The following is a 14,402-nucleotide window of genomic DNA, read 5'->3' on the forward strand; positions in this document are numbered from 1 at the left end:
AGCGGTGGAGTGGAGACTTGAGCCCCGGCCACTGAAACTCCACCCTCGTGTTCTCTCCTCACGGAGTCGCAGTCAGGGTCAAAGTGAGGCACATAAACCTCACCGCTCCCCCACCCCCCGCCAACTCCGAGTCCTGGTGGCTGTCAGGCAGGAAGCTGTGAAGGGGCTTAGGGTGCTGAGCCATGCCATTGGGCTCTCTCCAGACAACAAGCTGAAGGAGCTTCCGGACACCATAGGGGAACTTCGAAGCTTACGCACTCTCGACATCAGTGGGAACGAGATTCGGAGATTGCCACAGATGCTAGCTCATGTTCGAACCCTGGAGGTAAGTGAAGCCATTCTTGCCTGCGGTCCTCTTTGGCCTGCCTGCTGAATACCTGTCCTGGCCACAGGGTGCTGGGGTCACAGAGATCCCAAGGCATGGCCCTTAGGAGCTCTCAAGGCGACCGACATGAACAGTTGGAAGTCTGGCTTTTGCTGCCATAATGGAGGCAGAAAAATGTGTTTCTCGTGTGAAGAGAATGCCAAATCCTGATGGGGTTAACACTTCCTGAAGGAGGTAGAATTCGAGCCAGACCTTGAAAGAGGAATAAGCTCTAGAGACTTAGACCAGGGTAACTGGAGCACTCTAGGTGGGGGAACAGTATGAGGAAAGGCACAGGATGTGTCAGGGGAGGGGTGGGGAGCTGAGGCGGTTGGAGGTTGCTAGGCCTGGAGGGTCCAGCTCATGGGGCACCCAGGGGCTGTCAGGGAAGGAGTGGCTTCAACTTGGAGCTGCAGAAGCTGAGTTTCATCAGAGCAGGGGGTGCCAGGAAGTGGGGGTGGGGGACAGAGACCTCCTGGGACACCTTGTCGGTTTGCCAGGGAGGCTGTATCAAGGTACTGTGAGCTGGGTGGCTCGAACAACAGATATTTATTTTCTCACAGCTCTGGAGGCTGCGAGTCCAAGATCAAGGTGTTTGCAGGGTTGGTCTCTTCTGAGCCTCCTTGGTGTTTAGGCGCCCATCTTCTCCCTGTGTCCTCACACCATCCTCCCTCTGTACGTGTCTGTGTCCAAATTTCCTCTGCTTCTAAGGACACCAGTCATATTGGATTAGGGCCCAGCCTGGTGACTAAATTTTGGACGTGATTGCCTCTGAAAAGATCCTATGTCTAAATATAGTCACAGTCTATGTTCCTCGTGGTTAGGACTTCAGCATACATATTTTTAGGGGACACAAACCCAACCCCTAGCAGACACTGGCACAAGGCAAGCCTCTCGAGTAAGGCAGGTTCCCAGTGTCATGACCAGACGCTCACATTGGCCCGGTGCTCCCGAAGGCCAGGCACTTGACTCGCATTAGCTCCCTGCATCCTTCACAAAATCTGTGAGGCAAATACTGTTGTGCCCTTTGCAGATGAAGAAACTGAGGCATGGACGGTTTAAGGTGCTCGCCCAAGGGCCACACAACACTAAATAGCAAAGAGGGAATTGTGTGGATCCAGGGCCTGTGCTCCCCACCTCTGTGCAGCTCGGCCTCTGGAATAGGAACTTACCCATCCGTTCACGGTGACATGTATCTGACCAAGCAAAGGGAGGTGGCTGACCCAGGTGGCTGCTCCCTGCTGCCATGGCGGCCAACCTGAGAAAGGACAGGATGGTCAGGCTCTTGTCCCTGGGCAGGCTGGAGAGACCGGCCAACACGTGGGTATTCGATGTGCTGTCCAGTAGAACCTTCTGCCACGATGGAGATGTTCAGTGGCTGCTGTCCAGATCAGTAGCCACCAGCCACGTGTGGCTATCGAATACGTGAGAGGTGGCTTGTATGACCAAGGAACAACCTGTGTAATTTTATTGAATTTTAGTTACATTTAAAGAGCCACCTGTGCTCAGTAGCTGCCATATTGGACAGGGCAGCTCGGAGTAGAGTGGCATTCCTAACTGAGAAGCCATCCTGAGACAGCCTGTAAGAGCGCCGTGAGTGACTCATTCTATGATGACTCTTTAAATGAAACTCCTCGAGCCGCTTGGTGGCATTTAGGACAAACTCGTCTTCAAGATGAGATGGTAACAGCAGCCATTCTTGGTTGAGGCCAAGGTCTTTTTCACATGTAATCCACTACCCGTCAAACAGCCAGGTCATTAGATGTCGTGCCTGTTTAAGCCCGAGGGAGCTGCAGCTCGAGGAAGCCAGGTGGCCTGTTAAAGGGCCACACAGCTGGCACATGACAAGCTGGAGTCTGAAGCCAGGGCTGTATGACCTGATTCAGTGCTGTCTAATACCTGTTCCTGCTGGTGGCGGAAATGTTCTGTGATCCATAATGTCCAGTGCGGTGGCCACTGGCCACCCACGGCTACTGAGCCCTTGAAATGTGGTGTGTGAGACTGAGGAACTGAGCCTGCAACTCTTTTTAATTTTAACCAATTAAAATGTAAACGTAAATGGCCACCCATGGCTCATGGCCACTGTACGAGGTGCTGCAGCCTCGGCGTCCAGGTTCTCAAGCCACCACGCTTCACTGTCAGTGACTGATACGACCCACATGGGGTTAATTTTCTTTAGATTCATTTCCCCAAGATGAGGTTTTCTGCTCTTGGGGCTCCCAACCCCAGGCAGTCAGTTCCTCTGCTCCAGAGGAGGCTCCCTCCTCCCCCTGCAATTCGCATTCACTCGGCTCCCACGGGTGCAGGGTCCGTGCCGGCCAGGCTGAGACGGGCATCTGAGCTGCTCTTCTTACTCCTTGCCTTCCCTGGCCTTGTCCCCTGGCCGCTGAGGCCTGTCTGTCTGTTCCAAGCACAGAGATTGTCAGTTCCTCAAAGGGGCCTTCGGTGCCGGTACTCGGTGGCATCAGAAGGCCTATGGGAAGTGAGAGGGTGGCAGGGGAGGGCTTGGTTAAAAAAGACACACGATGGCTGTGGGCAGTTTTGTGAGTGTGTGGGGGGGCCTAGGTCCGTCTTTCCTGGGCTTCATAAACCATTTGTATAAACATATTGTTTTAAAGAGTCATATTGCATATTGTTAAAAAATTCCCATATTAAAAAATATTTCGTGTAGGACATACTCTACAACCTACCCTTACAGGAAAACACTGAGTCTGATATTTATTGCTCCAATATTTTTTCTATAAATATACTAATCTGAGAGTATATGAGTATTTTTCTTACAAAAATAGAATCTCATTCTCCGTGCTGTCTTATAACTTCCCTTTTGTCACTCATTCATGTGTTTATCAAAATACATTGATTGAGTGCTCGCTGCGTGCTAGTCACTGTTCTAGGGGCTGGGACGCAGAAGAAACAGATGTGTAAGCTTTCCCTGCCAGGCAGAGGTGACAGTAAACACAATAACTAAACCAGGTGGTTTTGATTGTGGTCAGCAGTTAAGTGAATGACATGCGTAAAGAGGGGTCCCCTTGTGTCTGCAGACTCTGAGCCTCGACGCCTTGTCCATGGTCTACCCACCTCAGGAGGTGTGCAGCGCCGGCCCTGCAGCCATTCAGCAGTTCCTCTGCAAAGGTAAAGCCAGGCAGCCTGCCTCCTTGGCCCCGTGAACACACATGGCCCCAGCAGCTGCCCTGTACCAGCCCAGGCTGGGGCAATGGCAGACCGAGGAGGCCAAACAGATTATCACACAAGGGAATATAATCATCTGTTGTGTTTACAAGAGCACAGTGGGGCATCAGATTTAGGGTCTTCAGGGTAGGTCTGTCTGAGAAAGTGGCTGGGCGGAAACCTGAGTGATGATTAGCACTTAGACAAGAGAGAAAGGATGTTCCTGGCAGAAGGAGGTGCCCCCAGGCCCCGTCATATAGGAGAGGAAATTGATCACACTTCCTTTTTACAAAGAGCACTCCAGATGTAGGAAGGAGAAGGGATTGGAGGAAGCAAGAGTAGGGGGCAGCCAGTTAAAAGGTCACTGGGGTCACCCAAGAGAGAGACCACAGTGGATTGGACTTGGAGAAGTGGCCGAAGTTGCTAAACCCCAGGGCCGCCCCTGGTCTGGGTGCCAAGAGGGAAGAGCAGCACACAGGCATACCTCGGAGGTATTGGGGTTCCCTTCCAGACCGCTGCAGTAAAGCCGGTCGTAATCTTTTTGCTGGTGGACAGTCTTACTTTCAATTTGTAAAAAAAAAAAATGCAACTTCTGTGAAGCACCATAAAGTGGGGTGCAATGCAATGAGGTGCGCCTGTACCCAGTCACCTGCTGTCAGGCTGGGCATTCTTCATAGGGCTCCCGTCACCTGTGGAACTTTCTGACCACAGGTAAGACTCATGCGTCTGTGGCCATCTGTTTTACGACAAAGGTGCCATTGCAAAGTGATGAGAAAGCAAGAGTCTTTCCAATAAATGATTCTGGAGCAATTAGATATCCACATGGTGGGTGGGGGGGCTTTAACCTCTTCCTTAAATAGGAGAGAGGCAACAGTATCCATAAAAGATTGATAAATTAGATTTCATTAAAATCAAAAACTTCTTCAAAAGGCACCATTTAGGGAAAGGAAAGGAAAGTCGTGAAGTTGGAGATGATACTCATAATGCATACATACCCAACAAAGGACTCATTTCTGGAAGGTAGAACTAGAGGGCATAAGGAAAATGCATTGTCAAGAGACAGGAATCGGAATTTTATAAAAGAGACTATTCAGATGACCCATAAGTATTACGCTTCCTTTTAGTCAACAGGAAAATGCAAATTAAAACTACAAAGAGATACTTAAACCCTAACACCTTCCCTAAAATGGCGAAAATTCATCCATCCATACCAAGAATTAGCAAAGACGTGGAGCAACAGGAGCTCCCACACACTGCAGGTGGGAGTGTAAATCGAAAACTCTTCAGAAACTGATCGTCAATATCTACTCAAGCTGAACATTCAAATACCCTGTGACCTGTCAGTTCCGTGCCTAGGTAGATGCCCAAGAGAAATGCCTGTAAACACATGACAAAGGCCAAGTACAGAAAAACCCATAACAGCACCATCTGTAATAGCCCAGACTGAAGACAGCCCCCTGTCCATCAGCAGTAGAATGGACAATCAAGAACCATCAGCTGCTACAGCAGCAACCTGTGTGAACCTCTCAGACCCCATGTGAGCTGAGAGAAGTCAGACACGGGAACTTGCACTTGGATCGGTCAGCACAGGAGCTCTGAGCAGCACTAATTCCTGCTTATCAGGGCTTGTTCATTTATAAACATTCATCAAGCTGTACGTGAAGACTTTGTGCTCTTTTCTGTATGTACGTCATACTGCAGTAAAAAAAGTTACACACTCCATAACAGCTCACCAGGCCATGTGTCTACTGAACGAGTCTTTGAGCAACAGGTGATTCTACCACAGAGCTTAAGGAGTAATCCTTCGATTTATTTAAGCTGTAGCAGATAGATATGTGAACTTTTTAGTTTTGCTCTTTTAAAAACAAAAGAAAAAAAAACTCACAAAAGAGATCATATTATGTGATTCTACGGCTTGCTCTTTTCACTCCAAAGCAGATCTTGGACCTTTTCCTATCTCATTGTACGAATCAGCCTCATTTTTAACTGCCATGTAGTACTTCCCATGGTGGAGCCGTTGCTTGTGCAGCCATTGCTTGTGCAGCCATCATCCCCTTGCTGTGGACCTGGAGGTTATTCCCAGTTTGCCACCGATATGAGCACTGTAACCCACAGGTCTGGCACAGTGTGAGTGTTCCTCCAGGGCAGGCAGCAGTGGGGTTGGGAGGTGAAAGGGAAGAGCACTCGGTGTGGCTTTCTGAAGAGGTGACACCGTTCACACTCCTTGAGTATCTGAGAGGACCTGGTCCACCTCCACAGTCTAACACTTGGTGTTAGCGTTAAAAGTTTTCTAACCTGATGGATAAACAAGAGAGCCTATTGTGTAATTTCCTCGATTATTTGAATATTTTTTCATATGCCTACTGCCCATTTTTACTATTTCTTATGACTTGCCTATTTATTCCCTTCCTGGGGGGCAAAAGTGGGGGGGGATAACTTTACATTAAAATCTAAAACTTTTTTACCTCAAAAGGATACCATCATCAAAGCTGAAAAGATGACTTACCACCCAGAAGCAGATACGTATATTGTAGACCTAGGTTATTAGCTACAATATGTAAAAAGCACCTACAAATCAGCAAGAACAAGGCAAACAACCCAATAGAAAATGGGTAGAGCGCATGAACCCTTTGAAGTTATACAGGAGGAAACTGTGCAGGGCCAGAGAAGGCTAGCATCTTGCCCAAGGTCTCACACACAATGGGAATTATGGGTAAGGCTGGGACCCAGCCTTCTCTACTAATCTCAGGCTTTTTTGTATCACTTCATTCTCACTTGGATGGTAAAGAGGCAGGTGGTGTTCCTATTTATTCACTCAGCTGATGCTTACTGAGCACTGGCCGTATCCCAGGCCCAGGCCTTAGGACATGAATAACACGAGGATCCCGTCTAGGGCACGGGAGCAGTGGACTGAGGTGGGGTGGGACAAGATTCTAAGGAGGAAGGAGGAAGGCAAAGGAGACAGGAACTGGTGGCTCCGGGTACCTGGCCTGTCTCCTTCCTCTTGGTCAGCTTGTGTCGTCTCTTGCAGAGTCAGGGCTGGAATACTACCCCCCTTCTCAGTACCTGCTGCCAGTCCTGGAGCAAGATGGAGCCGAGACCTCCCAGGACAGCCCCGATGGGCCCACAGACAGGTTCTCCAGGGAGGAGGTAGAGTGGCAGGTAAGGCGCACCTGCCTGCCGGCACACGGAATGGATAGTGTGTGTGCGGGAAGCCCTGGGCGTTGGTGGGTGATGTTCAGAGCTGCAGCTGCTGGACTCCTCCATCAGACTAGAAGTTCTTCTCCATCCAGACTGATGTGCATGTATGCTTTCACAAGGCCTGTGGCCGCCTCAGCTCGCTAGCTCACCGAGCATCAGTTGCTCCAGGCTCCTCCCTGTTCTCTAACTCCCTGGGGCCTTTTAATATAGGGTTCCCTCTGTCTGGAACTCTCCCCACTCACCTGCTCCCACTAACTCAGTTCCACCCTTCAGTTCGGTTTAAACATCACATCCTCCGAGAAGCCTTCCTCAACACACCAGCGCAGGTCAGGTCTGTTGCATGTTCTCAGAGCACCCTGTATGCTTCCTTGGGAGCGCTTGTCACGGCTCTACGTTAAATGAAGAATTACATGGGCTTTGATTGTTTTTAATGTCGGTCTGCTCTGCTGGATGGAGCTTCGTGGGAGTGGGGCTCGCGTCCCTATTGTTCATGGTTGTCCCTCAGCAAATACTTGCTGCCTCAGTGCCACTGGCTGTACAGGACGCCTGTCATGATCCCCGTCTAGTGAAGAGGTCAGGCACACATGTCAGCAGCGCCAGCAACAGGCTGGCCCTCCCAGGTCCCTGTTACATGCACAGGCAGATACAGGCAGACCTCAGAGAGAGTGTGGTTCAGTTTCAAGCCACCGCAGTACAGTATTGCGATAAAGCGAGTCACATGACTTTTTTGGTTTCCCAGTGCACATAAAAGTTATATTTACACTGGGCTGTCATCTATTAAGTGTGCGATAGCATTATGTCTAAAAAACAATGTACGTACCTTAATTTAAAAATACTTTATTGCTAAAAAAATGTTAATCATCTGAACCTTCAGCAAGTCATAACCTTTTTGCTGGTGGACGGTCTTGCCTCGATGTTGATGAAAACAAGCATAATGAAACGATGTATGCCTGTATATATATTTTTCCAAAGGCATAAATTATATGTAAGTAGATGCATGGACCTGGGTCTGATAATGATAGTTACATGGGGGGCGGCGGGGAACCAGGATTAGGCCTGGGCGTGATCAGTGGGTACTTTAGTTTCGTATGTCATGTTTTAATTTTCCACAGGAGAATATATTCAAATATCATCTGTATAATATCTGAAGATTATGCAGATAATAAAGATTATTATAAAGATTAATTTTAAAAATCTTACTGCTACCTCAGGATAGGAAAAATCCTGTTTTCTTATAGGATGCTGCTTCTACAGTTTAGACAGAAACTGGTCCTGGTCTCAGAGATAGAGAACTAAATTGAAAGGCCGCTAAAAATGTGTGTGTGTGTGTGTGTGTGTTGTTTAACTACAGAAATAATTCATGCTCCTTGTTATAAATCTAAACATATAGAAATATGCACCGTAAGTGGATGCCACCCCTGTCCCTGCAGTCCACCCCCTAGAGCAGTGGTCCCCAACCTTTTCAGCACCAGGGACCGGTGCTCCTATGAGAATCTAACGCCCGACGATCGGAGGTAGAGCTGAGGCGGTGATGCTGGTGCTGGGGAGCGGCTGCAGATACAGATGAAGCTTCACTCGCTCACCCGCCGCTCACCTACTGCTGTGCGGCCCTGTTCCTAACAGGCCATAGACTGGTACCGGTCTGCAGCCCGGGGGTTGGGGACCTGTGCCCTAGAGGTAATCATCATGAACTGGTCAGCAAACCTCCTTCCTGACTTTCGTCTCAACAACTACAAAACTCAGTATAGAGTTTTGTCGATGCTGTTTTTACAAGAGTGGAATCAGACTACACATGGGGTGAAAGATGGCTGACATCTTTTCCTGTAGCTACACCCACATTCGCCCCACTACTTTGACAGTCGTATGACATTTCACTGTGTGGACGCACCGTGACTTATTAATCAATCACCTGTTGGTGGACATTTATTTCTAGCGCTTTCACTCTTTGGAACAGTCCTGCAGGAATTTATGCAGACTCCCTTGTGCATTGAGGGCTCTTTTGGTGGGCTACCGCCGAGTCCTGCAGGGGTGTTGTGCAGGCATACACGGAAAGCAGATACCCCATTTCTTGGTCTCCTCTTCGGAGCACCACGCCTTCTCAGTGCTGCGTCCCCAGGACTGTTGACGACCTCCCTACAGTGTGCCCAGCCCCATGGTTCTCAACTCCGGTGTCCACCAGAACCATCTGCAACTCTTTATCGCACTCCCACCCCCTCATCCTCACCCCCCACCAATCCACCACCGTTCTGCGGAGGGAGCCTGGGAGTCTTAATGGTGTCAGGCTGCCTGCCTTCTCTGACCGCTGTCTTTTTCTCCCCAGAATAGGTTCTCAGACTACGAGAAGAGGAAGGTAAGAAAATGCCATTTGTTCTCTGTGACTTTTCTTCTCATTAAAGATCTCAACTGTTATCAAAGACTTGAGGACACGAGTCTTTCCTGCCTCTAAGTTAAAGGGGAAAGCAATGCTTTTCTCTTACGTACATGGCCTCGGCACCTCCTCCCACCGCCTCGGGGCGGGTAGAGTATCTCCACTTGACAGGTGAGAAGACCGAGGCTCGGAGAGGTCAAGCCCAACCCCAGGCTCCAAACTGCCAGCCTCTGCCAGCAGACGGCCTTTTTTTTCAAGGGAGGCCCTGGGGGTGTTGCTCAGCCTTAAGATCCGCAGCCTGCACTGTTCAGAGTTGTGGGGTTCCCCCTGCTCCATGTCCTAATGTTCCCAGAGCCTGTGCTATTAGTCACCGAGATCTACATTCTTGCAGGAACAGAAGATGCTGGAGAAACTTGAGTTTGAACGGCGCCTAGAACTCGGGCAGCGAGAGCACGCCCAGCTCCTTCAGCAGAGCAGTAGTCAGAAAGACGAGATCCTTCAGACAGTCAAGGAGGTTCGTGAGCAGCCAGGTGGGGTCAGCACCCCTGCCAGGGCCTCCTGATGCCAGCCAGGTGGGGTCAGCAGCCAGGTGGGGTCAGCACCCCTGCCAGGGCCTCCCTCTGATGTGAGGAGGCGGTGGGAGTAAGCCATCTCACGTCCATCCGCCAGGACCTGGGGGCCCTCACAGATCACCTAGTTCAGCCTCCTCGCATGCCGTGGGTACCCTGAGCCCAGCGAGGGGAGGCCCTGGCCCAAGATGACACAGAAAGGGCTGGCAGGACGGGGACAGGAAAGCCACTCTCCTAGCACCAGTCCGGGGCCCCTCACTGCCCTACAGCACCTGAGGGAGGCCCAGCTTCTCAGGGCCGCCGCCTGCCCTGGGCAGGAGCAGTCGCGGCTGGAGCAGGGCCTGAGCGCGCGCCAGCGTCACCTCGAAGAGGACCGGCAGCGGCTGCAGGAGGAGCTGAAGCGGACGGAGCAGAACATCTCCAACCGGATCCAGAAACTCCTACAGGACAATCAGAGGTCAGGCGCCCATCCCCCCGGCCCCCAGGGTGGGGGTTTGCCTCCCACCACCGGCTCCACTCCTGCCCAAGGTTTCCACCTTGAGATCCAGTCCTGGTGCTGCAGTGTGCACCAGCTTAAAAGAGGAGACTCTGATCTGGGCGTGAGGTCAGCCGTTCACTGGTGGGGAGGTGTGGCTTAGCGAGTCCCGTCTGGGTGGGAGCTGCAGGGAGCAGGTCTTCACAGGGCTTGGGAGAAAGGGGGCCAGTCGGAGCTCTCAGGAAGCCGGAGAAAGTCGAGTCACGGTCCGTTGTGGAAAGACCAGAAGCGCTTTGGCCACATCCCCTGTTGCTTTTGGCTTGCCCCTGCGCCATCCAGCAGTCACACGGTGCCTGCGTGTGCAGCCCAGCGTGCGGTCGCCACCGAGGGCATCCAGGAAGGCCGCCCTTTGTCGGCCGCTTCTTACGTGCCATGCACTTTATATTTTCTCACTCACTCTTCACAAATATTCCACGAGGTTTTTATTATTATCATTGTTTCCACGTCACGGACGAGGCCCTGGGGCTTGGAGCAGTTGAGTAACCGGCTGGAGGACGTAGAGCCCCTCGGTGGGACTAAGAGGCCCCAGCGCAGTCATTAAGCCCCCTCTACACAGCCAGCGCGGGTAGGGGACGGCAGTGCTGTTGGAAACAGGCCTGCTGGTGACGACCGCAGGGACCTTTCACGGATTTCTCCACAGGCAGAAGAAGAGTTCTGAGATTTTGAAGTCGCTGGAGAATGAAAGGTCAGTGTTCAGCTCCAGCACTTTCTCAGCATGGGCCCTTCCTCTGGGGACAGACTGTCTGTGATTCCCAAGGATCATGCCACAAAGTTTTCCTAAAGCTGTAAGGAGAGTCACCTCACTGGGGAATACTGAATTAAGAATCACTATCTGCAAGTTTATTAAAACACATGTACACCCCTGAGAAAAATTCAGGCGCGAATGAAAACATATGTATAATGTCCAACTATATTCCTAGTATAAAAAAAGAAATTAGAAAAACATCTGCATTTCTGGGGGAAATTTTTTTGTGTGTAAATTATATACAAAAAGATAATCTGTAGCCATTCAGTGTCTTGTAGGAGAATATTCCTTATTAAAGGAAACACAATATATTGCTAAGTAGACAAGGGGGGCCTACGGTCTGTCATTTCTTGAAGACACTCTGTCATTTCTTGAAGACAACAAAAGGACTCGCCCCCGATGGTTTACCCTGAATGATTTTGAGAGGTGAGATTCGAGGTCGTGGTATTTGGATTTGCCCTTTGTGTTTTCTGTATTTTCTAAGCTTACTGCACTGAGATGCACCAGTTCGGTGATTAGAAAAGATGATAGTTGGGAAGGACAAACCCCCGACACACACACTTCCTGAGGTATCAATGGGATCCCTTCTGGTTCTCTGGGATCCCAAAATAGCAGAAGAGACTTTGCTGCTGTCCTCGTGCCCCGCCTTCTAGACCCCTCAGCACCAGAGAAGACCACCCACGGGGCACTCCCGCCAGGCGGCAGGGTAGCCCATCCTCCCGCCCACTTCAGCAGCATCGCCGCAGTAGCCTGGGGTGGTCAAGGCCCAGCTGAGTGGTGGCCGGCGGCATCATTTACTCAACACATACTAACCAAGCGCCCTTTCTGTTCTGGGCCTGGCCAGGGCCTGGGCCAAACAGTACCCCATATGCGGCCTTCCCTTGAGCAGCCTGTGGTCCTGGGCAGGAGGCGCGGGTGCCACATGGTACGTGCTTCTGCCAACAAAGTCAAACCCTGCGGAAATCAAAGGGTTGTCTTTCCGAGCTGTTATTTCCAGTTTAGTGTGGGGTTAAAATGCATATAAGCAGAGCACGCGCTTATGTACATGCAATTACTCTGTATTTTCATTTATTATATCATGCCTGTATTTCCATGCCAAGAACATTATTATTTATAACAGCTACAGAGTATTCCATTACATGATTATATCATCATTTATTTAATCAGCCCTCTGTTCATGGACATTTAGTTGTTTCTAGTTTTTCACAATTATAAACACTGTTGCAGTGACCATCTTCTAAACACACCCATATGCATTACGTGAGTATTTTTGGAGGACATAGTCAGAGGACTTCTGAGAGTTATTGCCAAATTGCCTCCCAAAAACATTTTGCCAGTTTACACTCCTCTCACCAGTATGTGAAAGTGCCCATTTCACCCCCTTCATTGCTATCATCAATGGTTATCAGTTTTCTTGATATCAACCGATGATGCGATAAATGAAAAAAAGATTTTACTTTTTTTAGTTATCGATGACGTTAAGCATCTTCCCCCACGTTTATCAGTCACTTGTATTTAAGTATCAATGAAATAGCTGTTTGCATCCTTTGCCCATTTTTCTAAGGAAATGTTCATCTTTTTGTGCAAGAAACTGTAACTACAAGGCTGAGGGTAGGCAGGGTCCCGGCAGAGGCGCAGGATGCAGTGCGAGCTTGTCTGGGTTGGCACATCAAGGAGGACTTCCTGAAGGAAGCGGGATTCACCTGGCGGGATTTCCACTTGGAAATGTTAGGTTTGCTGAATAAATGGATGGATTGTTCTTTAGAATAAGAATGGAACAGCTGATGTCCATAACCCAGGAGGAGACAGAGAACCTGCGGAGACGGGAGATTGCCTGTGAGTCTCAGGCGGGGGGGGGGGGGGGCATGGCGAGGGGTCCTGGGAACAGAGTTCAGAGGGTGCAGAGCTCTGTCCCTGTTGGTCACCCATAGAGGGCACTGATTGTTACCCCTTAAGCCGGGACACATTCATAAAAAGTAAGAAGTGGTATGTTTAGATAACAGTTTAATTTTTTATTGTGATAAAATTTATGTAACATAAAATTTACTATTTTAACCACTTTTTTAACCACTGTGGCATCAAGTACACTGTTGTGTAACCATCACCACCTCCCCCACCCCCATCTCCAGAACTCTTTTCATCTTGCAAAACTGCAACTCTGTACCCGTTAAATAAACTCATTTCCCACTCCCCCAGCCCCTGGCACCCACCATTCTACTTTCTGTCTATGAATTCAACCACTCTAGGGACCCATATAAGTGGAATCATACAGCATTTGTCATTTGTGACTGACTTCTTTCACTTATGTTCTCAAGTTTCATTCATGTTGTAGCTTATCTCTGAATTTCTTTCCCTTTTAAGGCTGAATAATATTCTGTTGTATGGATATACCACATTTTGTTTATCCATTCATTTGTCAGTGGGCACTTGGGTTGTTTTCACCTTTTGGCCACTGTGAATAATGCTGCTATGAACATGAGTGGATGCACATCTATTCAATTCTCTACTTTCAATGTTTTTATTTTTTTTAATTTATAAATATGCATTAACATTTGACTAGAAAAATATACATATTAAAATGTAGTAATTTCTCTGGGTGACAAGATTATAGAAGGTTTTGTGCGTAGTGTTCAGCGTTTTATCACGGGTCACTCTTTCAAGCTTGAGTGACTTCTATAGTTAAAAAAAAAAAAAGATTTTTTTTTCAGGGTGACTATCAGGCGAGTAGCTGGGTCAGCCCTGTGAGGCCACCCCAGACGCGGCTGCCCCTCTCTCAGCCCCTGCCCCCGTGTTTCCTCAGCTGCCATGCAGCAGATGCTGACGGAGAGCTGCAAGAACCGGTTCATCCAGATGGCCTACGAGTCCCAGAGGCAGAACTTGGTCCAGCAGGCCTGTTCCAGGTAAGGTAAGGAGAGGCTTCCTGAGGAAGGGAGTTGGGGGAGCCGGCTCGGGGCCCAGGAAGTCCTCTGCCCTCGGCCACCCCAGCCTCGGCCATGCTGTCAGGAGCAAATGGTGACTGGTCATCATGACTTTTCTGTCTGGACCCCACGATCCTATCTTGGGCTGTGATAAAGTGACAGTACCTCATTTTATTGCGCTTAGCTTCATCACACTTTGCAGATACTGTGTTTCTTACAAATTAAAGGTTTGTGGCAACCGTGTGTCAAGCAAGTCTATCGGTGCCGTTTTTCCAACAGGCGCAAATGATGGTTAGCATTTTTTAGCAATAAAGTATTTTTAAATCAGGTATGTGCACTTTTTAGACTTAGTACTATTATACATTCGATAGACCGTGGTGTAATGTAAACACAATTTTTATATGAAGGGGAAACCCAAAAAATTCGTGTGATTCACTTGCAATATTCGCTTTATTAGGGGGTCCCGGAACCAAACCTGCACTATCCTCCGGGTTCACCCGTAATCTCTACCACGTCTCATGCACTTCCTGTGTG

General features: G+C 49.3%; 1 protein-coding gene across 3 annotated transcripts in view; it reads left to right on the forward strand.

Annotated features, from left to right (window-relative positions):
• The window catches only part of LRSAM1 (leucine rich repeat and sterile alpha motif containing 1), a 36,929-nt gene that overhangs the window by 8,420 nt on the left and 14,107 nt on the right, over positions 1-14,402 (forward strand). For all 3 annotated transcript variants that reach the window (XM_039861416.1, XM_039861414.1, XM_039861415.1), the window contains 9 exons: positions 204-325; positions 3,406-3,496; positions 6,564-6,694; positions 9,054-9,083; positions 9,493-9,615; positions 9,988-10,127; positions 10,846-10,890; positions 12,716-12,786; positions 13,751-13,850. In XM_039861416.1, coding sequence (XP_039717350.1) covers positions 204-325; positions 3,406-3,496; positions 6,564-6,694; positions 9,054-9,083; positions 9,493-9,615; positions 9,988-10,127; positions 10,846-10,890; positions 12,716-12,786; positions 13,751-13,850 — 853 coding nt within the window. The remainder of the gene's footprint in view (positions 1-203; positions 326-3,405; positions 3,497-6,563; positions 6,695-9,053; positions 9,084-9,492; positions 9,616-9,987; positions 10,128-10,845; positions 10,891-12,715; positions 12,787-13,750; positions 13,851-14,402) is intronic.

Source organism: Pteropus medius, unplaced genomic scaffold, assembly GCF_902729225.1.
Source record: "Pteropus medius unplaced genomic scaffold, Ma_sr-lr_union100, whole genome shotgun sequence".
Lineage (NCBI taxonomy): Eukaryota > Metazoa > Chordata > Mammalia > Chiroptera > Pteropodidae > Pteropus > Pteropus medius.